The sequence below is a fragment of the Bombina bombina genome, chromosome 2, assembly GCF_027579735.1.
Source record: "Bombina bombina isolate aBomBom1 chromosome 2, aBomBom1.pri, whole genome shotgun sequence".
NCBI classification, from domain to species: domain Eukaryota; kingdom Metazoa; phylum Chordata; class Amphibia; order Anura; family Bombinatoridae; genus Bombina; species Bombina bombina.
In genome coordinates, this window is record NC_069500.1 from 1,337,107,834 (window position 1) to 1,337,132,477 (window position 24,644).

At 41.0% G+C, this 24,644-nt stretch overlaps 1 protein-coding gene across 1 annotated transcript in view; it reads left to right on the forward strand.

Moving 5' to 3' along the window:
• The first annotated feature begins 9,880 nt into the window (after positions 1-9,880).
• Positions 9,881-24,644, forward strand: part of NELFA (negative elongation factor complex member A) — a 76,479-nt gene continuing 61,715 nt past the window's right edge. The window contains exon 1 of the mRNA XM_053704214.1: positions 9,881-10,148. Coding sequence (XP_053560189.1) covers positions 9,939-10,148 — 210 coding nt within the window. The 5' untranslated portion in view covers positions 9,881-9,938. The remainder of the gene's footprint in view (positions 10,149-24,644) is intronic.

Consider the following 24,644-nt stretch of genomic DNA (forward strand, 5'->3'; position numbering starts at 1 on the left):
TAGCCCACGTATTGGGGTGTGTTTCTGCTAGACCTGTAAAGAGGCCTGGGATGGAGGTGATCGGGGAGGGGTGTGGCGCAATTAGTTTACGGTGCCGGATCTTATCCCAGATTGCCAAGCATTCCAAAACTACAGAGTTATGTATCTTTAGGGTTCTGCGGCTATGGACCGGAGTCCAGATTAGATCTTTTAGATATATATCAAACGGTAATGAGGCTTGTTCAATGTCTCTCCACCTGTCTTGTGAGTGGAGCACTCCCCACTGGGAGATGTGCGTAAGCATAGCTCCCTCATAGTACTTTACTATGGATGGGGAAGCCAGACCCCCAAGCTGGACAGGGAACTGCAGGATTTTGTGAGCTATTCTAGGAGCTTTGTTTTGCCAAATAAATTTTGTACACTCACTTTGAAACTGTAGCAAAAGGTGAGTGGGTATTCTGATTGGAAGGCATCTAAATATATAGGTGAGCCGAGGGAGGAACGACATCTTAAGGGACGCTATACGGCCCATCCAAGAGATGTTCTTATGATCCCAAACATGTTTTAACGCCCTTAGGTCCGCTGTTTCAAATCATTAGAGATTTGAACTCCAAGGTGAGTAATCCCTTTGCTAGACCACTTGAAGTCAAATTGTCTTTGGAGGGCTGTGACATATTTTTGGGGAAATCCCCACAAGTAAATTTCCGTTTTGGGGGTGTTTAGCTTGTAGAAGGAAAGGGAGCCAAAGTCCTCAAGGATCTTCAAGAGTCTAGGGATTGTGCTAAGCGGATCAGCAGAAAACACTGTCACATCATCTGCAAACAATGCGATGTTGTGTTTGGAGCCAGAAAGTGTAATTCCTACAATGTCCCTGTCAGTACGTATTGTTTCCGCTAGAGGCTCGATTGCCAGCGCAAACAGGAGCGGAGAAAGTGGGCAACCCTGCCTTGTGCCATTAAAAATGGGGAATGAAGACGAATGGAACCCTACCCCCCTGACCGTTGCCGTGGGGTTGGAGTATAAAGCTTGGATCGCGAGGCGTATGTCAGATGGAAATTTGAAGGCGACAAGAGTCTCCCACAGGTAACTCCATCTGACCCTGTCAAAAGCCTTCTCGGCATCCAGAGAGATAACCGAGAAAGGCTTGTTCATTCTTGTCGATTCGCAAGCAATATTGATAAGGCGCCTAGTGTTATCTGGGCCCTCACGATTATGTACAAATCCTACTTGATCTGGGTTGACTAGGGTAGGCAGAAGTTTGCATATTCGATTAGCGAGAAGTTTGGAATAGATTTTTATATCAACGTTTATAAGCGAGATGGGCCTATAGTTGGGGCAGTAGGAGGGGTCCTTGTTTGGTTTGGGAATCATGATAATTTCAGCCTCCAAGAATTCTCGATTGAAACTTCCCTCTTGCCTGGCAGTATTAAAAAACCTAAGGAGCAGCGGTATTAGTTCTCGACTATAAGTTTTGTAGAACTGTGCGGGGAACCCATCTGGGCCGGGGGCCTTAAGAGATTTGAGGCGCTGGATGACCTGCTTAATTTCCAGCTGTGTAAATGGGTTGGACAGAGACTCTTGTTGTTCCGTAGTTAAGGACGGTAAATTTAGGGACTCTAGAAATGTTTTAATCTGTTGTGTGGAGGCAGGGGCTTTAACTTCAGTGCCCTCAAGGTTGTAGAGTTTAGAATAGTAGTCTGAGAAGCAGTCCCCTATCTGTGAGGGAAGTTTATGGGTCTTGTTGTTGTGAAAAATTTGGTGTATGCGAGAAGAGCTATTCCGCTGACGCAATTTGTGTGCTAACAGAGTGTCGGCCCTATTGCCTTTATAATAAAATAACTGCTTAAGTTTTGTGAGGTTCTCTTGGGTGCGCCGTAACTCTAGGTGATTAATATGCGCTCGTACGGCTGAGATCTGAGAGGTCAGTACTTCAGAGACGTTAGCTCTGTTGGAGGATTCAAGCAGCCGAAGTTTGCAGTGGGCTTGGGCTAAGGAAAGTCCAGCCAGTTTCCTAAGGCAAGCTTGCTTGCGGATAATATAGCCTCTGGATACCACTTTAATAGCTCCCCAGAGTGTATCATCAGTTGTCTGACCATTTGTCGTTAAGTTGAATAAGTTCTATAAGATCTCTTCGTAGCTCTTCCCTGAAGGGGATGTCTGCTAGAATGTTGCGCGGAAGGGACCACCTGCTTTTATGAAGACAAGGGTTACTGGTGTGTAGGTCCACCAGTACTGGGTCGTGATCTGACCATGAGCAGAGGGGGATACTAGATTGGAGTACTGAGTCCAGGGTCGTTGCCGAGCAGAAAATATGGTCTAACCTAGAATAGGTTTTGTGTGCCTGGGAGAAGTGGGTGAAATCCCTGTCTGTAGCGTGTAATGAGCGCCAGATGTCATAATATCCAAATTCAGACATGATTGATTTAAAGCGTGTGGAGAGGAGAGTTAGTTGGGAGGTGGTCTTGGTTGGGGATAACGTCTTGCGGTCTAGTTTAGTGTCCCAGATCATGTTGTAGTCCCCCGCTATTATGACTCTGTCCTGTTTGTGTAGGTCGATTAATCTCAGAGTTTTTCTGAGGCAAGCAGGTTGTTGGGTATTGGGAAGGTATACTGAAACTAGGGTGTGTGTGGCGTGATCAAGCTTGCAGACTACTATAGTGTATCTAGCCTGGGGGTCCCTTATTACCTCAATTTCCTCGTAAGCTACCCTCCTGTGAATCAGGACCGCAGTCCCTCGAGCTTTTTTTGTAAATGAAGAGCATTCTATGGTCGTATATGTGCGAGAGTGGAATCTATGGGGAGCGTCTAACATCCAGTGCGTTTCTTGCATAAACACAACATCGGGGTTGTGGTGGTTAAGCATACGAGTGAGTAGGCTCCTATGAAGGGAGAGTTTAAGCCCCTGGAATTATGTGTGCATATTCGTAATCGGGACATGGTCCACTACTAGCCCAGGGGAGTGGGTGGGCAGTAGGGAGATCTGGGAGACTTAGGTTAAGGTCTTGGAATGAGGTATGTAGGGGATGGGAGGGGAGGGGGTTAGTCAGATTGTAAGGCGGAAATGTACTGACAACACAGGTGGAAATAGTCCACCTAGGTGGAACCCTGGTGTGGGTTAACCTATAGGGGGGGGAGCTAAGGGCAAATGTATGAGAGGAGCTGGAAGGTCCAGCCCCACTCCACTAGCTGAGTGACTAGACAATGAGATAGTAAACTAAGGTGCAAGAAAATGTAAACCTGTGGGCCCCATAGAGGGCGTGACCAAAACATAATGAGCTAAAATGAACACAGGAACCTGATAGGGAGCAGTGGATACAATAAGCAATCTGCACATACATGCCAACATAAAACAATAGAATGTGGTTACATATGATCAAAGGCTGCATATTTTAGTCAATGCGGACCCTACTCAAGAACACTTTAAAATATCAACAAAGGGTGAGGAGATTGAGGTTAAGGACATTTTATCTTATTGTGCCTGTAAAATAAAAAACAGGGTGAACTCAGAGGTCTGGCATGAAACGACAGAATGTAATGAACATTGTAAACACATAGTTTCAATCAATGCAGACCCAGCTCAGTGACGCGTCAGCGTATCAGCAAAAAATAGAGAGAGCAGAGGTAGGAACATTCTATCGCGTCATGCCTGTATTATATAAGACTAGTGGAACACAAGGGCCTAACATGAAACATCGGAAAGCAATGAACAGTGAAAACACATAAGTCTAGTATGAAACAGTAGAAAGTGGGCATATATGATTAAGAAGTCACATTTTTGAGACGATACAGCTCCTACTCCGTTACATGTTAACATAGCAACACAAGGTAATGAGAGTAGGGGTAGGCAAATTGTATCTTATCAGACCTGCAAAATAAACATAAGTAAGCTCATATTCAGGAGGATGGAGACTCTAATTGGATTTCGTCAGTAGGCTGCTGTGTTCTCATCCTCTTAGGCCTTTGTTCCTTAACAGACCATTCGGGGGCTGTGACTCTTAGCTTAGACTGAACAGCCGGGGGTCCCCGTGAGTCTACTGCCATGAGTCCCCATTGGCCAAGGAGAGAAGTCCCCTGAGAAAGAGAGGTCACAGTGAATGATTTGTTGTCTTTTGTGATTATTAGTTTAGTAGGGTAACCCCATCTATACTTAATACTCTCCCTGCGAAGAATCTGTGTAACTGGCTGGAAGCATCTCCGGTGCTGCAGAGTGTGTGCGGATAGGTCGGGCAGCAGTTGTATGTCTTTAAATCTTTCCGATGTCTGCGGCTTCCGAAAGGCCGCCTGCATGAGTCTGTCTTTAAAGATAAAACTGTGGAAGCAGACTATGACATCTCTCGGTTTCTCCTGAGAGACTGTTCTAGGTCGTAAGGCTCTGTGGGCCCTTTCCATGGTGTCTGTCAGCCCCTCTGTTGGTCCCAACAGTTCTTTAAAGAGATCTTTCAGGAAGTTTTGAATCTCTGCCGGTTGGATGTCCTCTGGTATTCCTCTAAACCTTACGTTGTTTCTGCGTGCCCTATCCTCCACATCAGCAAGTTTGAACTCCAGCTGGCTGATTTGATCCGCAAGAGATTCCGAGTAGGACAGTAAATTTGTATGGTCAGTGGCAAGATCGTCCTGTTTTCTTTCCAGGGAGTCCACCCTGTCACCTATCTCAGAGATGTCTTTACGGAGTTCAGCATGATTGCGCTGGATTTCCTTGGTTATGGAGATAGTTTGGTTTGCAAGCATTTTCTTAAGAGTTGCCTCCGTTATTAGATGTTGTGAGCTCACTTGGGGCATATGGTCAGGTTGGGATCCATCCCCCAGAGACTCAGACTCACTCAGACCTTCATTGGAATCCTCAATCTGGTCTTTGGGAGGTTGTGTGAAATGATCCAGGACCGTTTTTTTCACAGAACCTGGTGTCTTCGAGTGTCTCCTGGCGTTGTGTGGCATTTTCGTATGAGAAGAGAGAACCTCCAACTAAACCAATGAGCCTGAATTAGGAATAGATAAGGGGGCTATTGGACCCGACAGGCTAATAAAATAAAAAGAGGATAATACACATGCACATTAGTATTATGTAACGGAGTAGGGCCAGCCGACCACCTGTAACCTCTACCTCCCCATAGCGGCGTTTATGGGCAGCATGTTACCCTACAAGGCTTTGTATGTATCAAAAGATGCCAACTCAGGTGGAGAAAGAAGCCAGGTGGGCGCCTTATTTAGATTACCCCTTTACTTGTAGTGAGGCACCTCTAAGATTCTTAAGGGGGGTATGCCCCTCAGACTCAGGGAAGGAGGGATACGACCCGGAGGAAGGGAAAAAGGAGAGTGGTAGTGACCAGCCCACGTAAGCAGGCCGGAAAGGATGAGTCCGAGAGGGGGGGGTTCAATGATAGAAAGTGATATTAACACACAATTGGGCAGCTAAGCCCAGAGTACCTGGAACAGTGACTTCTGCCGGTCAGCGCACAGGGTGAGAGGCTAAATTTGCGCTCTCTATTAGTTAACGGTTTACATAAGTGTGACAAACAGGCAGGAGCAACTGGGTTCTAAAGAGTTAAATACCAATCGACCTGTGAAAGGAAAAATGCAAGTTATGCAAGGTCACAACACAAAAATAAAATAAAACACTCCACTCTGAGATGGGCCGCAGAGAAACAGAAGCTGACGCAGCAGCACAATAAATCACAATTCTATGACAGTGGCCTCAGTCCAAGGGATCAGCAGTGATTATGAACAAAGTCTGCCTCCCAGTAGGTACTGTGCTTAAAGGGACTTGGGAGTGACCTGGGATGTAACTTTGCAAATGTAACCTTGAGACCTAGTGCTGATCCAGTGAGAGGATTTGGTTTCTATTGTTAAAGAGATTTAAGTGAAGGTAATACAGTGACTTTAAGCTGTTATTTACTGCAATAATAGATTTGTGTAGACCAATAAATGAATGTAGTTATGGGTGGCTACCTGTGTTTGGCAAGGGTAGCAGTTCTTCCGCACTACACGTAAGCAGGACAACAAGCTGTCAGTGGTAGCAGCTCAAACGGACAGAACACAGAATTTCAATGCTGCCCCTGTATGGAGAGCCATATGTTGATAGCGCCTCTGAACAGAGATCTCTCAATGTAAAGGAGGTGGGTACACAGCAGTGTGGTTCTAAAGATTAGCTAGTGGCACATATAGATCCGTATGAGATGAATGCCAAAGGTGTACCAGTTCTCGCAGGTGAGGGGTGTAACTTGTGAGCCCACCTCCAAAAGCAGTAAAAGCCCTGTGAAATATACAGATATAATGTGTATAGGGAGTCTGCAGGGACCCTTGGAGTGAGTTAAGAGACAGTGGAATGGTACAGGCCCCAACCAGGCTGGTAGTTGTTGTCCCCCCGGATTGACACTAAGAGGATAGGACTGAACTCATATCACAAGCCCAACACTACTTAATTGGAAGTCACTTGGCATAGGAGGCTTAGGGGGTATGATGCTGTTCCTTTCCACTTGTATTTGTTACTTAGGAGGCCAGGGGAACCTCAGGGCAGAGTTGATGTGAGATAGGGGGCAAGTGGGCCTGGCAGTTTGCAGAAAGTGGCCTCCTCGGACTTCACCCCTCCAAGTCCCACTGTACCACCCCTGGCAGCTAAGATTACAATGTTAGGGCTACCGCCGGCTCCTAGATTCAGTACCCCCTCTGAGTTAGGTAGTGTGGAGTTGCAGATAGTGGAGCCCCCTTAAAAGCAGCAGTGCTGCGTGGCAAAATCGTGACTCACCCAGTCAATATGGCAGTCCCGGTTGTTAACTGATCCAACAGGGCCCGCTATGTAGGCAGAAGCTTCCCCGGTGGTGCCTCCAGGAAGGAGGAGAGGAAATCTGTAGGGCGGCTTTGCTCAGGCACCTCTGCTGACCGGAGCTTGTTGCTTGATGTGAGGAAGCAGGGCCTAGGCGGCAAGATGGCGGCTGTTCCCGCCGCTTTCTCCCTCTGTATGGCCAACTAGAAGAGATGGAGTCTGGGTCTGTTCTTTATCGGCGGTGGCCACAAAGCTCCCACTGCAAGTGTCGCAACCCAGTTGGCCTAATCTAACTCCTTGTGCCAGGCCAAGCGTGGTAGTCGGCTGTTTCTCTGGAGCGCACCGGCCCCGGAGTTCTCCTCCACGCACCTCTAACTATTCTGCCGCCACAGTTCCCCTGCAAAAGGTCCCAGGTCAGTGTCGGTTGTACCGGAGCGGAGCCCCGACCCTCCGGTACAGTTTGCTAATAAAGATGGGTGGATGGGCTGAGGAATGGTCGTTGGTTTGGCGCCAGACCCTTCGTGGTGGCGCAAAAAGGCTCCGTGGAATCTCCAAAACAAGGTGCCGGTCCTGGGTATTAGGCAACTCTCACAGAGCAAGTGTAAAAATGGCTTTTGTAGGTAAAAATAAGCCTTTTATTTTCACTTATATTAATAAATTTGGAGGAGCTCTGTCTTAAGCCGTCCACTCTGCACGGCGGTTAGCTCCGCCCCCAGATTTTCTTCTTTTATACCCTTTCTTGCCAGCCACGCTGTGGAGTACTTGGACGCGTGTGATGGAGCATTGTCCTGCATGAAAATCATGTTTTTCTTGAAGGATGCAGACTTCTTCCTGTACCACTGCTTGAAGAAGGTGTCTTCCACAAACTGGCAGTAGGACTGGGAGTTGAGCTTGACTCCATCCTCAACCCGAAAAGGCCCCACAAGCTCATCTTTGATGATACCAGCCCAAACCAGTACTCCACCTCCACCTTGCTGGCGTCTGAGTCGGACTGGAGCTCTCTGCCTTTTACCAATCCAGCCACGGGCCCATCCATCTGGCCCATCAAGACTCACTCTCATTTCATCAGTCCATAAAACCTTAGAAAAATCAGTCTTGAGATATTTCTTGGCCCAGTCTTGATGTTTCAGCTTGTGTGTCTTGTTCAGTGGTGGTCGTCTTTCAGCCTTTCTTACCTTGGCCATGTCTCTGAGTATTGCACACCTTGTGCTTTTGGGCACTCCAGTGATGTTGCAGCTCTGAAATATGGCCAAACTGGTGGCAAGTGGCATCTTGGCAGCTGCACGCTTGACTTTTCTCAGTTCATGGGCAGTTATTTTGCGCCTTGGTTTTTCCACACGCTTCTTGCGACCCTGTTGACTATTTTGAATGAAACGCTTGATTGTTCGATGATCACGCTTCAGAAGCTTTGCAATTTTAAGAGTGCTGCATCCCTCTGCAAGATATCTCACTATTTTTGACTTTTCTGAGCCTGTCAAGTCCTTCTTTTGACCCATTTTGCCAAAGGAAAGGAAGTTGCCTAATAATTATGCACACCTGATATAGGGTGTTGATGTCATTAGACCACACCCCTTCTCATTACAGAGATGCACATCACCTAATATGCTTAATTGGTAGTAGGCTTTCGAGCCTATACAGCTTGGAGTAAGACAACATGCATAAAGAGGATGATGTGGTCAAAGTACTCATTTGCCTAATAATTCTGCACTCCCTGTATAATCCTATCCTAAATAAAGGATGTGTGGGTGCATTTAGTGAAAGTGGTGACTATATTACCCCCTGCAGCGTCTTATTACGGAAGGCCGTCGCAACCTCTCAGCTTCAAGTCTTCACCGACTTTCACTAGCAGCACTGTAATGCTATGTTTCTCAGGCTTCAAGGGGTGCGTATGCCTTCTGAGAAGCGAGATGGGCCTTTCAAGTTCCACATGGCATCGCGGTGCACCCAAGATGGCGCCTATGCGCTCTGTCTCCTCCGCTCTGCATTCCGTGGTTAGGGAGTTGTTTTAATCCACACACCTCAATGCCAGCTGATACCATTGCCTGGTGATGTCCAAAAGCCAAAGTTCTGCAAGGCGTTGGCGTGGGAGCAAGGAAAGTGTCAGCTAGAATGGCTTTTGATAGAATCGGTTACAGAGCTCACATAGCCTGCTGCTCTTCCTACTGTCCTCCCACCGGAAGTCTCTGTATGCTATCTTGGAATATAACGCTATTTCTGATTTCAAGAGTAGTGCGCATGCGAGACGCGTGAACGCGCGTCTGAGCTGAGTTGCGAATATCGGCTTCAACGCATGCGCAGTAGGAAATTGTGACGTTGCAATCGCAAAAGGTGGCTGAACACCCCAGGGGGGGGGGGGAACAATGATTGGCAAATAAGTTTGGAAAAACTGTCAATCAAAGAGCAATGATGGCGGGCGGAGGAACTTTAGTGAAATCGAGAGAATAAAAAGGTAATTACTGGCGTGAAATGATCTTTAATGTAGCGTTCACAGGCGTGCTTGACTTTACATTCACTTTAAGTGTCTGTGCACAGTAAACAGTTACAAATGTATAAAAACCTGTAGGCTGGGGTTTGATACAATGTATTTATGTAGGTGAGCATTGCTGGTTGGCTGTGGCTGGGGAAAATCTATGGTGAGAACAGGGACTTTACACCCTAAAATATGGCTCCACTTTTTGTTCCTGGAGACACAAACACTGTAGTATTGTTGGTAGTCCTCATCTGAACATTTAAAGTAAAATAATGTGATATGGCCGAGAAAATAATTTAGAACGCTAAACTCAGAGTTTACTTAGATTTGTCCTCTCTCTTGACCCTTACTTTGGAAAAGTTTCTGGTTAGAATTCAGACCTGAAGCAGCCAACCGCCATACTTGTTTAAGGCAAACGTTTTATTTTCAAGTACAAAAAAAAGAGCTCTACGTATTTAGTTTATATTTATTCGACAACGTTATTAAGGCAACGTGAATCTTCCACAATGTATTAATATACTGATGTATGGTTAGGCTTTTGCCCGTACCAAACATGGTGGTTCAATTACAATAAACCACGCCCAACTTACTATCTTTTTGACAGGTATCGCGGGAATTAGCACAATCTGATTATATGCAGTTTAGAACCACAGCGCCAGTAGGGGCCTTGTGGCTGGTTTTTAGGTATCCTCATAAAATGCCTGCTCTCAATGGTTTTCTTTTCTCAAGATGGCGTCGATGAGGGAGAGCGACACCGGCCTGTGGCTTCATAATAAGTTAGGCTCGCCGGATGAGCTATGGACGCCACCGAGTATCGCTTCTCTGCTTACCGCCTCTGTCATCGACAACGTGCGCTTGTGTTTTCACAACCTCTCCTCCGCAGTCAAGCTCAAACTGCTGCTAGGGATGCTGCACCTCCCACGCCGAACCGTGGACGAGGTGAGTCCAGCTCTCCTTCCACAGACTTCTCCCCTGGGCGCGAGCACTGAGGGTGAGATGATCTGCTGAATGGCAGAACGATCTCTCATTTCGTTTCTTGCACGTACTTGTGTGTGTCCTACATCCATATGCACCAGGTGTAATCTGTGAGATATATGGAGGTCCTTTACAATGTGTGCAACTGTGATTGTGCTAAAATGTATGAAAAGTTAGCAGAAGATGGGGTATTTAGCTTATTCTTCCTGCACTCTTGATGACTGGCTTCGCAGTGAACGGTTTAAACACAAAATGTATTTTGGGACCTCCCCTTGTCACTGGGTAAAACTTAGTCGTAACATTTTATTTAGGTTTTAACAAATGTTTTCAAATCTAGGAGCCATTTTTTGTTTTCATAGTATGGAGGTGTGTCAGTGTAATACAATGCTCATCTATGATGTTTTCATAGTGTTTATACAACCCCTGGTGTAGTGTATTTAATAGTCTATTTTTGTTTAATGTGAGTTGTAGTTTTAAGCCATGCCACTATAATAATCAGTTGTGCGATATTCCTATTTAGTGGGGGTATTAAATCTATTTATTTTTATTTATGCAATAGTAATTCATCACCAAAGTTCTGCATGCACAATACATTTTTTGAAAACATATACTGTACATGTCATTTTACAAGGGACACGCCCAACAAAGTGACTGGACTTTTTTTTTTTTTTTTTTAATGCTTTCTTTGCTGTGGCTAGTTTTGCACATATAAACAAACAAATCACTGTGTAGCATGTATGAGTGTTAGGGTTCTATGTTCCATTGAATGGACTTCAGTCTCTCTGGGAGGTGTGGGAAAAACTTCAATTTTCAGAGGGGAATTCTACAAAAAGTGGGAAAATAGTGCATTGACATGTTTATAAATTATTAAGTATTTTATGGTTAATTTTGAATTTAATGTCCCTTTACATAGTAAATGTGTAAACATGGAGATGTAGTAGATAAAATATATTGTATGGAGTTGAAATATATTGTATGAAGTTAAGGGATCCTGCATTTGTGTGTCTTTCTGTACAGTACATTGGATATCTTGTAAAGGTTTGGATTTTTGAATTGTTTGGTTTTCAGATTATTTGTAAATTTGCATCTGTAAAATGAGACATCTTGCAGAAGGCATGGGACAAACAATAGCTGTCATTTAGGCAACAAACCGTTACATGTCAAATGCAACCTAAAGGTAATTTTATGTCAACTGTAATACTTCTGAATACATAGTACAAGTAGAATGATAGCACAGTGCTGTAAGCAAAGTTAATAATAGTTTAATATATATATATATATAATATTTGCATTTTAGAACCCAAAATCCAAACCAAAGACTCAGCCAGAATTTAGTAATTTACTGGTGGTGGTGGTGGGGGGGGGGGAGGTTGTATACTTTATTTATTTTTAATGTGTCTGGATTTCAGAATAATTGTCGAGTTTTGGGATTAGTAACTGTATTTCTAACATTTTCTCACCCATCCCTGTCTGGCCAGAAAAATAATCCACTTTGACCTCACGTGAACTTAGTTTAGAATGAATATGATTTGTTTTGAAGGTTGTTTAGACTACAATTCAAAGTTGCAACAAATGTACATAAAAATAACTAATAATTTGATTATAGTTTGCAGGGTGTGCTACATTTTACAGCAATTAAAGGGACATTAAACAATTTGAGATGGTAATATAAATTGTATATAATAAAACAACTCTGCAATATACTTTCATTATTTATTTTGTCCTCTTTGCCTGTAATTCCATTCTGAAATTGTCAGCTTTTCAGGACCTGTTAGAAATGGAAATGTAGAACACTGTTAAATCCAGCACAACCATTGGCTGCACACTCTAGTGACCTATTTATAACTGACCCTAATTGGCCACAGCAGAGAAGGTAACACAAGTTACAACATGGCAGCTCCCAGTGTTTTATAGACACTAAAATTTTACACTTATATTGTCACTTTTTAAACAACTAATGAAACTTTAAAAAATACATCTACATGTTAGTCATGGACTAATCTTTTCTTTGAATGCATCATTCTATCTAGCATGTATTAGTGTTTAATGTCCCTTTAAGGGGAACAAGAGTTTAAAGGGCTATACAACCCAATCATGCATGCAATTTTAAGCACGTTTCTAATTTACTCCTATTTTTTTTTTCTTCTTTCTCCTGGTATCTTTATTTGAAAAAGTAGCAATGTAGGCTATGGAGCCGGACCATTTTTGTTTCAGCACACTGGCTAGCGCTTTCTGATTGAACCTAAAAAATGGTCCGGCTATTAAGCATATATTCCTGCTTTTCAAATAAAGATACCAAGAGATGGGAGACAATTTGACAATAGGAGTAAATTAGAAAGGTGCTTAAAATTGCTGCTCTGTCTGAATCATAAAAGTTTAATTTTGACTTTAGTGTCCCTTTAAAAATACTGTTAGTACTACGTCACACCTTCCCATATGTTAAGGTAAAATCTACAAGCTAATTTTTAGTTGAGTAATTTTGCATAGAAAATAACCCTCCATGAAACCCAAAGCTTTTTTTTTTATGATTTAGAAAGAGCATGCAATTTTAAACAGCTTTCTAAGTTAGTTCTATTATCCACTTTGCTTCATTCTTTAGGTATTCTTTGTTGAAGGGGCAGCAATACACAACTGAGGGAGATAGCTGAGCACATCTGGAGAACCAATGAAAAGAGCCATATATGTGCAGCCACCAATAAGTAGCTAACTCCCAGTAGTGTAATGCTTCTCCTTAGCCTACCGAGATATGCTTTTCAGCAAAGGGTATCAAGAGAACAAAGCAAATTAGATCATGGAAGTAAATTGGAAAGTTGTTTAAAATTGCACACTCTGTATGAATGAGGCAATGTTTGTGGGTTTCATGTCCCTTTTTAACTTTGCACACCTTTTCCAGTAATTGAACTCCTTAAAGCTGTTATTTCTACTGTTACTAGAGTGTCTGGGATCCAAAACCCTTCAACATTCTACCCAGTGATTTTCTATCTCTGCAGGAATCAATTTATAAATGGAAACTTCTACGCTATATAAACATAACATAGGTTTTATAAAATGTATATACCAGGGCTTTAAAGCAATTCCGTTTTTGCCAGCACAATTTATTAAATGCTTTTGTGTAATTTTATATGCAAACCCTTATGTTTCTTTTACGCCTACTCAATTCCTTTATTAAAGTAATGGTTAACTTTACATGTTTTAAAATTGGGTTTGTAATCTAAACAATATTTTACAGGCACTTTAATTGATCACTTCTAATGAAGATGTACTATAACCTTTTAATCTAGCCATGCCATTCTAATACCCTGCGCTCTGGACGCCTACTTCAAAACTCAATTATTTTTTTGTGAGGTAATGAACTGTTCTCCAATTGGAGCTCTAGCCATACGGCAATTTTCTTGTAGTGAGAGCGCTGATTGCGGAACAATTTAAACAGTTGGCTCACAATTTTTATTTTTTTTATTTTTTTTTAAGTGGGTGGACTGAGCAGGGTATTAGAATGGCACAGTTAGATTAAAAGGTAAGTTACGCTGCGTCTTTATTAGAATTGATCAATTAAATTCCCTGTAAAATGTATTAGATTGCAGCCTTGATTTTAAAACATTTAAAGCTTACATCACTTTAAAATTGGGTCTTGGAAGTAATAAAATGATTTGTTGTCTGGCTCTGCGGGTGTTCATTTTTAGTTAGTGTAACCTTACGTGAGTGAGATTAGTTTAAAATGTAATCCACTGATTTGTTATGCCCACTGATTCTACTCAGTTTTGTTTTTTCATCTACACAATGTAAGTGTAATCTTCCTGAAATAAGCATGGAAGTCATGAATTAGTTTCAATGCAGTCATTTCTTTACCTTTCAGTGAGCAGATCAAGGCAGAAATGAAATGTTCAAAATTTGCAAGTTATTCTAGAATGTACACTTAAACAAATCGGTGTTCTTAAAGTGAAAGTAAATCCTAGCGTTTGATTTACTATTGAAACAAATAAAGGGCACTTTCATTCATGACGTATAAGATACTTCATGTAAAAAGCTCCTTTATTTGATTCAATCGATCGCCGTTTTTATCTTGTACAGCAGTCCACGGCAAAAAAAAATTGGCTAAGAGCTGACGTTTTCACCTCTTAGCCAATAGCCGTGTGGTAAATCCGGATTGGTGCCCATGGGAGCCGGATTTACTGCACGGCTATTGGCTAAGAGGTGAAAACGTCTTAGCCAAAATATTTTTTAGCCATGCGCTACTGTAGGAGCTAAGAGCGGCGATCGATTGAATGCAAGGAGCTTTCTACATGAAGTATCTTATACTTCATGAATGAAAGTGCCCTTTATTTGTTTCAGTAGTAAATCCTAGCGTTTGTAAAACGCTAGGATTTACTTTAACAGAAAATGTTGCCTCCTGGTGGTGTTATTTATTTAGGTAGTCAGATGGGGTAGTGTAATACTTAACATTTATAAATAACATAATGTTGTAATTGCGATTTACGTGATAAAAGTCACAAATTTAATTGCATAATTTAGCTTAGACGGAGTTAAAGTCAACCCTAGTATTTATGAAACGCTAGGATTGACTCTTGAAATAAATAAAGGGGACTTTCATTCATGAAGTATAAGATACTTCATGCAGAAAGGGCCTTTATTTGTTTCAAGCAATCACCCGTTCTGAGCTGCTTTAGAACGGCGATTGCTTGAAACAAATAAAGGAGTTCTCTGCATGAAGTATGTTATACTTCATGAATGAAAGTCCCCTTTATTTGTTTCAATGGTCAATCCTAGCGTTTCATAAACGCTAGGGTTGACTTTCACTTTAATGATAATTTGTGCAACAAACATTGAAAAATATTAATATCCGCTAATTTGAGCTTAATATTGGCTTACATGTTAGCCGGATGGTCAGCTCGGTGGTGTGCCAAATAGGTTGCACATAAATTATGAAAAAATCATTATAAACTAATGTTTCATACTATATGCACACTGCACTACCTTTTCTGTGATACTCAATATATTTATTATTCAGCTGATTGGCTGTATACAATAAGACAGTACCGTGAAAAACATTTTTTTTTCTTTTTTTTTTTTTTTCCAGTTTTTAATTGCTCTGGAACTATTGCTTACATTTGAAGGACGGCTCTAATTTTTATTGTGCTGCCGATCAATACAGCAATTGTTGGGATTTTAAAACCACCTTCTTTGGTTACTGTTTTTTGCTATAGCTTTTAAAAACTTGTGTAGGCAGCTTTAACATTTCTTCTATATTAAAGTGTTTTTTATTTTGTACTGTAATATTATTGGATCAACTTGGTGAGCCCAAGCTATTGAAATGTATTCTGCCAAGTGGGGATATTTGTTTACGTGAGTGCACTTGTTACTTTTTGTTACACCAGCAAATGATGAAATTCAACTAGAGAAATTGTAATATGTCACAGCAGTGGGAGCCTGCTTAAATGACGTGTGAATAACTAACATTTTGACACATTGTAAATAGATGACTAATTTGATTTTTAAATATAAGAAAATATATTTGCTTGTGTGGCATGGATCCAAGTGACATCTGGGGTAAGCAAAGTGACTTTTTTTTTTTTTTTTTTTATAACATACCCAGAGGCAGAACGTTGCTCCACTTTCTTTGAGGGTTTTTTTTTTTTGTGTGTGTAAAATTTTCTGTAGATTTTGAAATGAAATAAAATTTTAAACTAGGCAGTTACGCTAAAGCACCAGTTCAATGTTGCAATGTGGTGATTAATTGGAGGAAAACACAATTTTTAAAGTTTTTTTTATAATAGTGCAGCAGCTGAAAACTGTATTGCAAGTTAGCTGCAAAGAGACATTTTACGTTTTTAAAATGTCTTATTAATAAATCCCTAAGAGCCAACAACGAATGCACTGCTGATTTGCAGTGCTGCTCCGTATGACTGTTCTCTTCAAACAGCACTTTGTTCTGGATCTGCTGTGTTAAAGTGAAGGTAAACTTGAGCATAGTCGGTCAAGTCATAGCAAAGCATTTTAAAAATTAGTCTTTCATTCATCAAATGTGTAGGATATACATATTCAATTTTTACCTTCCAATGATCAGATAAGCGCCGTTCCTCCCCTGAGAGAGACACACGCTAAAGGTCCCGAAACGTCACTTAATAAAAGTCTTCACTTTTGATGTCAGAAGACCAGTGAGTATGTATGTATCTATTGTGTTTCTCCCCTCCCCCCGGGGCGTTCAGCCCCTTTGCACAAACGTAATGGTCTGGGAGGGAAACTATTGGTGGATCATCTGTCAATCAATTGTTGAATATGGCTGGCGGAGGAAAGGCGCTTATCCTATCATTAAAAGGTAAAACTCATAGAAGATGCGTATATCCTACACATTTGATGAATGAAAGTCTCTCATTCATTTTAAAAATTCTTTCCTATGATTTAAGAGACTCTGCTCAAGTTTACCTTCACTTTAAGGAAAACTTTGCTGTTTGAAGAGAAGAGCCTTATGCAACGCTGCAAAGTGAAAGCCAACAGTTCCTGCATATGCCCCATTCTTTCTGCAGGCATGCTGCGCTTTCTGTGATGACATCTCAGATCACAGCATGTTCTGCCTTGGGGATTATCTCTTGGCAGCTGCAAAATAAACAAATATTGACAACTATTGGTCTGTTAGAATGTGGGGGTGTATATTAAAGGGACAGTCAAGTCCAAAATAAACTTTCATGATTAAAATAGGGCATGTCATTTTAAACAACTTAAATTTTAGTTTTTTCACCTATTTTGCTTTGTTCTCTTAGTTGAAAGCTAAACCTAGGAGGTTCATATGCTAATTTCTCTTAAGTGTATACAGTCCACGGATCATCCATTACTTGTGGGATATTCTCCTTCCCAACAGGAAGTTGCAAGAGGATCACCCACAGCAGAGCTGCTATATAGCGCCTCCCCTCACTGCCATATCCAGTCATTCTCTTGCAACTCTCAACTAAGATGGAGGTCATAAGAGGACTGTGGTGTTTTATACTTAGTTTACTTCTTCAATCAAAAGTTTGTTATTTTTAAATGGTACCGGAGTGTACTGTTTATCTCAGGCAGTATTTAGAAGAAGAATCTGCCTGCGTTTTCTATGATCTTAGCAGAAGTAACTAAGATCCTTTGCTGTTCTCACATATTCTGAGGAGTGAGGTAACTTCAGAGGGGGAATAGCGTGCAGGTTTTCCTGCAATAAGGTATATGCAGTTAAAATATTTTTCTAGGGATGGAATTTGCTAGAAAATGCTGCTGATACCGAAGTAATGTAAGTAAAGCCTTAAATGCAGTGATAGCGACTGGTATCTCAGGCTTATTAATAGAGATGCATACTCTTATAAAAGTGTATTTTAAAACGTTTGCTGGCATGTTTAATCGTTTTTTACATATGTTGTAATATGAGTGGGAGGGGCCTATTTTAGCGTTTTTTTTTGCACAGCAAAAATTAGACACAGACATCCAGCTTCTTCCTGCATGATCCAGGACTTCTCTGAAGGGCTCAAAAGGCTTCAAAAGTCGTATTGAGGGAGGTAAAAATCCACAGTAGAGCTGTGACAGTTGTTGTGACTGTTTAAAAAAACGTTTTTGTCATTTGTTATTCCGTTTTTGCTATTAAGGGGTTAATCATCCATTTGCAAGTGGGTGCAATGCTCTGCTAACTTATTACATACACTGTAAAAAAAATGTCACTGTTATTTCAAAATTTGGGAAAATATGTGTTTCTTAAAGGCGCAGTAACGTGTTTTTTTTTTATATTGCTTGTAAACTTGTTTTAAAGTGTTTTCCAAGCTTGCTAGTCTCATTGCTAGTCTGTTTAAACATGACTGACACAGAGGAACCTACTTGTTCATTATGTTTGAAAGCCATGGTGGAGCCCCATAGGAGAATGTGTACTAAATGTATTGATTTCACCTTAAACAGTAAAGATCAGTCTTTATCTATAAAAGAATTATCACCAGAGGGTTCTGTCGAGGGGGAAGTTATGCCGACTAACTCTCTCCCCACGTGTCAGACCCTTCGCCTCCCGCTCAGGGGACGCACGCTAATATGGCGCCAATTACATCAGGGACACCCATAGCGATTACCTTGCAGGACATGGCTGCAATCATGAATAATACCCTGTCAGAGGTATTATCTAGATTGTCTGAATTAAGAGGCAAGCGCGATAGCTCTGGGGTTAGGTGAGATACAGAGCGCGCAAATGCTGTTAGAGCCATATGTGATACTGCGTCACAGTATGCAGAACATGAGGACGGAGAGCTTCAGTCTGTGGGTGACATCTGACTCGGGGAAACCTGATTCAGAGATTTCTAATTTTACATTTAAGCTTCAGAACCTCCGTGTATTGCTTGGGGAGGTATTAGCTGCTCTGAATGACTGTAACACAGTTGCAATTCCAGAGAAATTGTGTAGGCTGGATAGATACTATGCGGTGCCGGTGTGTACTGACTTTTTTTCCTTTACCTAAAAGGCTTACAGAAATTATTAGCAAGGAGTGGGATAGACCCGGTGTGCCCTTTTCCCCACCTCCTATATTTAGAAAAATGTTTCCAATAGACGCCACTACACGGGACTTATGGCAGACGGTCCCTAAGGTGGAGGGAGCAGTTTCTACTTTAGCAAAGCGTACCACTATCCCGGTTGAGGACAGTTGTGCTTTTTCAGATCCAATGGATAAAAAATTGGAGGATTACCTTAAGAAAAGGTTTATTCAACAAGGTTTTATTTTACAGCCCCTTGCATGCATTGCGCCTGTCACTGCTGCGGCGGCATTCTGGTTTGAGGCCCTGGAAGAGGCCATCCAGACAGCTAGCTTAAGCGTTCTAAGCTTGTCAATAATTTCATTCAATGGAGCTAACTCATTTGTTTCTGATGCCATTGTTCATTTGACTAAACTAACGGCTAAGAATTCTGGATTCGCCATCCAGGCGCGTAGGGCGCTATGGCTTAAATCCTGGTCAGCTGACGTGACTTCAAAGTCTAAATTACTCAACATTCCTTTCAAGGGGCAGACCTTATTAGGGCCTGGCTTGAAGGAAATTATTGCTGACATTACTGGAGGCAAGGGTCATACCCTTCCTCAGGACAGGGCCAAATCAAAGGCCAAACAGTCTAATTTTTCGTGCCTTTCGAAATTTCAACGCAGGAGCAGCATCAACTTCCTCCGCTTCAAAACAAGAGGGAACTGTTGCTCATTCCAGACAGGCCTGGAAACCTAACCAGTCCTGGAACAAGGGCAAGCAGGCCAGAAAGCCTGCTGCTGCCCCCAAGACAGCATGAAGGAACGGCCCCCTATCCGGAAACGGATCTAGTGGGGGGCAGACTTTCTCTCTTCGCCCAGGCGTGGGCAAGAGATGTTCAGGATCCCTGGGCGTTGGAGATCATATCTCAGAGATATCTTCTGGACTTCAAAGCTTCTCCTCCACAAGGGAGATTTCATCTTTCAAGGTTATCATCAAACCAGATAAAGAAAGAGGCATTCCTAAGCTGTGTGCAAGACCTCCTAGTAATGGGAGTGATCCATCCAGTTCCGCGGACGGAACAAGGACAGGGATTTTATTCAAATCTGTTTGTGGTTCCCAAGAAAGAGGGAACCTTTAGACCAATCTTGGATCTAAAGATCTTAAACAAATTCCTCAGAGTTCCATCATTCAAAATGGAAACTATTTGGACCATCCTACCCATGATCCAAGAGGGTCAGTACATGACCACAGTGGACTTAAAGGATGCCTACCTTCACATACCGATTCACAAAGATCATCATCGGTTCCTAAGGTTTGCCTTTCTAGACAGGCATTACCAATTTGTAGCACTTCCCTTCGGGTTGGCCACTGCCCCGAGAATTTTTACAAAGGTTCTGGGCTCACTTCTGGCGGTTCTAAGACCGCGAGGCATAGCAGTGGCTCCGTATCTAGACGACATCCTGATACAGGCGTCAAGCTTTCAAATTGCCAAGTCTCATACAGAGATAGTTCTGGCATTTCTGAGGTCGCATGGGTGGAAAGTGAACGTGGAAAAGAGTTCACTATCCCTACTCACAAGAGTCTCCTTCCTAGGGACTCTTATAGATGAATATTTACCTGACTGAGTCCAGGTTATCAAAATTTCTAAATGCTTGCCGTGTCCTTCATTCCATTCCACGCCCATCAGTGGCTCAGTGCATGGAAGTAATCTGCTTAATGGTAGCGGCAATGGACATAGTAAACAACTAGAAATACTAATTGTACAAGGAGATACACTTAGGATTATTAGAAAAGAATACCACAAAGAAAATTATTTCTTTAACTCCAAATAATCATATGAAATATGAGGATTACTCTATTTGTTTAAAATGTTCCATTACATTCATACTTTAATACTTTATTGTTACGACTAGGAACAAACATTCACACAGAAGTAGCCTGAAAGAGTTAAAAACACTTAAACCTAGTTACATTAAATAGATATAGTCGGCAATGCTCTATGTATTTAGCCTGATGCCCACAATATTATTGTGCAAGATAAGCTAAGCCCTTACAATCCGAGGGCTATTTTACTTTTAAGTTGTTATGATTTTTTAAAGGTAAATAGTAGGCACCAGGTTTCAACAAATATATAGGTATATTCAAATTCTATTATTAACTAGGCAAGCAGTTAAAAAAGCGACAGACAGGAGAGAACTAGCTTCTCCTGCTGGACCCCTGACGCGCGTTTCACAGAACGCTTCCTCAGAGGGGGTGCGGGCCGCTGCTACTCGGCGTTATTTATGTTGGTGGTTGTCCCACCTCAAGCCCCTGATTCGATGTCCCTCTACGTTTTAAATGCCTCTGATTGGATGCTCATTCTGTCAATCATATGAGTAGACAGTGACATCCGGTATTACGTAACGCGAGGAGGGCGTGTGAGTAGGGGGGCGTATGTGATGTCAGTAAAGGACCAATCAGCATTAAGTAAACAAGGGGTATGTGTGTTCAGTAGCAATGATTGGATGATCACTGCGGTTTGTAACAGGAGGCATTGAGACTTAAGAATTACTTTGTATCATACCTTACTATTGCTTAATAGTAAATTATTGTGTCTTACCGCAATGGTATAATTAGGATCTTGGTCTTTCAAGCAAATGCATAAAATCTGCGATTTATGTGCCGATGCACTGCAGGATATAACGTGTTTATTCAGGGGTTGTAAGACAGACTGCCGCTTATAATGGCAGCATATTTGGGAAATACTAGAATGTCTTAATATTATTATTATGTGGATATGTTTATTTGTTAATATATAGATGGAAGTTGGAATAGCCGATCACGATATGGGATACTGTTTTATAATTTATACTGCTGTAGTTTCAATATAATGCAGATTAGTAGTTATACTTGGTAAAATAACGTGATTGGTATTCTTAATGTATATTATGTAGATGGAACTCACAAGGAAAAATTGGTAAAATTGGTATGAACCCGGACAGCAAATAAAACCGGTTGCATATAGTTATGTATTGAATTCGGTGCTATATTCCATTGTTTTTATTTCCATCTATCGATGTATATATAATTTTAGGCTAATGCACTGATAGTGGGATAGGACGTATCCTGTCGTTTGGTCTTGGATTAGACTATTTTATTTTAATCTCCTTATATATATATATACACAAAGAGAGATAATTTTTGAGCTAGTAAATACAAATTAATGAAGTTTAATCTCGACTATAGATTCATATTTAGAATCCCAGGTGTGGTTTATTGTTAGAGAGTGGCTATAGTGCTATGTGACAAGGGGTGATAAGATTAAACACAGGAAATGTGATTTGTGAGGGATAAAACTGTATATAAATAAAAAAGTGGAAGGGAGATGAGGGAAAGGATTGAATAAATTATATACTTGTTTATAATATCTTCCAAATGTGAGATAATATGATACAATGATCAGTCTGTACTGTGAAGGAGGAAAGTGTGTGATATTCTTCACTGAATGAAATGTGATATTAATAGTGGGAAGTGATGCGTTTTTGTTGTAAAGTGTTGTGTAGTGATGTGGGGTTGGGCTAGAGGTGTACCCCTATTTTTTGAGCGAATAAAGTGGAGAAGAAAATGTCAAAATTAGTGAGTGGCAAATTGTAAATACCGGTAAAAGAAAGGAGACTAAAACTCGTATTGGTAATTAATTCTGTATGCTATTATAGTTGGTGTGTTATTTAACTGCGTTTTGTGATACAGAGAAAATATATAGTTAATTCTTTGAAGTTAAGTCCCTAATCTTACATTTTTTAGATAATATCCCCTGTGTTTATACACTTATAATGGTTATTGTATTAACCAAGATGTTTAACAGTAATTATCCTATGTAGGTTGTTCTAATGATAACCTTAATGTGTGTTTTTTCCAAATTTAGGTGAGTATATGATATTGAAGACACAGTTTTGGATGAAGATGATTTTATAACTTAAGGGTTAGATATATACAAAAAAATTATTGAAGTCATTCATGCCAAACGGTTTAACCGCATTTAGGTGGTATATCCATTTGCACTCCATTTTTAATAAGGCCTTTTCGATGTTACCACCTCTTATGCCAAGAGATGCTTTTTGGATCACAGTGTATTTTAGGTCCATAGGTGAACCATTGTGGTGTGATAGGAAATGTTTGGCCACAGAGGTGATTTTTTTGCCTTTATCTTTATCTCTTCGGGCATATTTGATGTTATACACATGTTCCAAGATACGTGTTTTTATCTCCCTTGTTGTCATGCCAACGTATGCCATTTGGCAAGAGCAGTAGAGTGCATATATTACTCCTATCGTTGTGCAAGAGAAATGTGCTTGGAGGTTATATATTTGTCCTGTTTTTTTAGTTATTATTTTTGTTTTCAGAACATATTTACAGGCAGAGCAGGTACCACATGGGTACATACCTGGGTTTGTGTCTTTTTTCTTGGCAGTTCTTATGAAGTGACTAGATACCAGTTTGTCTCTCAAGTTGTTTGGTCTCTTATATCCTAATGAGACTCTGTCGCCTATTAATGGCTTAAGGGTTTCATCATTTTGGAGTATGTTCCAATGGTCATTAATAATTTTAATAACATGTGGCATCTGGGGGTTATATGTCGTAATGAGTCTAGGACATGACTCTTGGAGGGTTTTACTTTTTGGAATTAATAGTTCATCTCTACTTTTCCTGAGTGCTTTGTACTTAGCTCTCTTTATGGATTTCTTACTATATCCACGTGCCATTAGTCTTTGTGCTAAGGCTACACTTTCCTGTATGTAGATCTCATTGGTGGTGCAGTTCCGACGAAGTCTCAGAAATTCCCCGTATGGTATTGCTTTCAGGGTACTTGGAGAATGGGCACTGGAATGATGTAGAAGAGTGTTAGTTGATGTTTCTTTCCTAAACATCGTAGTATTGATGAATCCTTCATTGTTTTTGAATATTTTTAAATCCAAAAAGCATATCTCCTGCTGGCTAGCCTCAAAAGTTAATTTGATATTAAGATCATTTTTATTAATTCTCTTCATAAAGGTTTCAAGTTGTTCATATGACCCTTCCCAGATGAAAAGAACATCATCTATGTATCTTAACCACATTGGGATGTGTTCAGTATATTTTTCGAGCTCATTAGAAAATACATAGAATAGTTCCCAGTAGCCAAGAAATAGATTCGCGTAAGTCGGCGCGCACGCTGTACCCATAGCGGTACCTTGGGTTTGCAAGTAATACCTGTCATTAAATGTGAAAAAGTTATGAGTCAGGACAAATTTCAAGAGTTGAATTATAAAGTCATTATGTAGATTGTTATCGTTATTATTTGAAGCCAAATAATATTTAATGGCTTTAATTCCATCTTCGTGTTTTATATTAGTATAAAGGGACTCGACGTCCGCTGTTACTAGCCACATATCCTCTGATAATTTGATGTTTTGTAACAGCTGCAGTACCTCCATTGTGTCACGTACATATGAGGGTATGCTTGTGAGATATTCCCTTAATCGCAAGTCTACAAATTTACTTGCATTTTCTGTTAAGTTGTCATTTCCTGACACAATAGGTCTTCCAGGAGGTATTGAGGGATTTTTGTGCACTTTCGGTAGAAAGTATAAAGTGGCTACTTTAGGGTTGTCCTTTATCAGATACTTTTTCTCTGAGTTAGATATTGTATTTGATTTCCAAGCACTTAATATCATCTTATTATATTGGGTAAGATATGAACTCTGCGGGTTGAATATCAACTGTTTGTAACAGGCAGAGTTGGATAGTTGTTTTTTAGCCTCATCCATATACATTTGTTGTGGCCAAAGGACCACGTTCCCACCTTTATCCGATGGCTTGATTAGAACATCTTGCCATGATTCTATCTCTCTTAATGCATTCATTTCATTGATATTGAGGTTTTGTTTGGCCCTGTATATGGGCAATTGTTCGATTTCTTTACAAACCATCTTACAGAAAATCTGTATCTCTGGGGATATAGAAAAGGATGGAACATAAGTAGATTTGGGTTTTA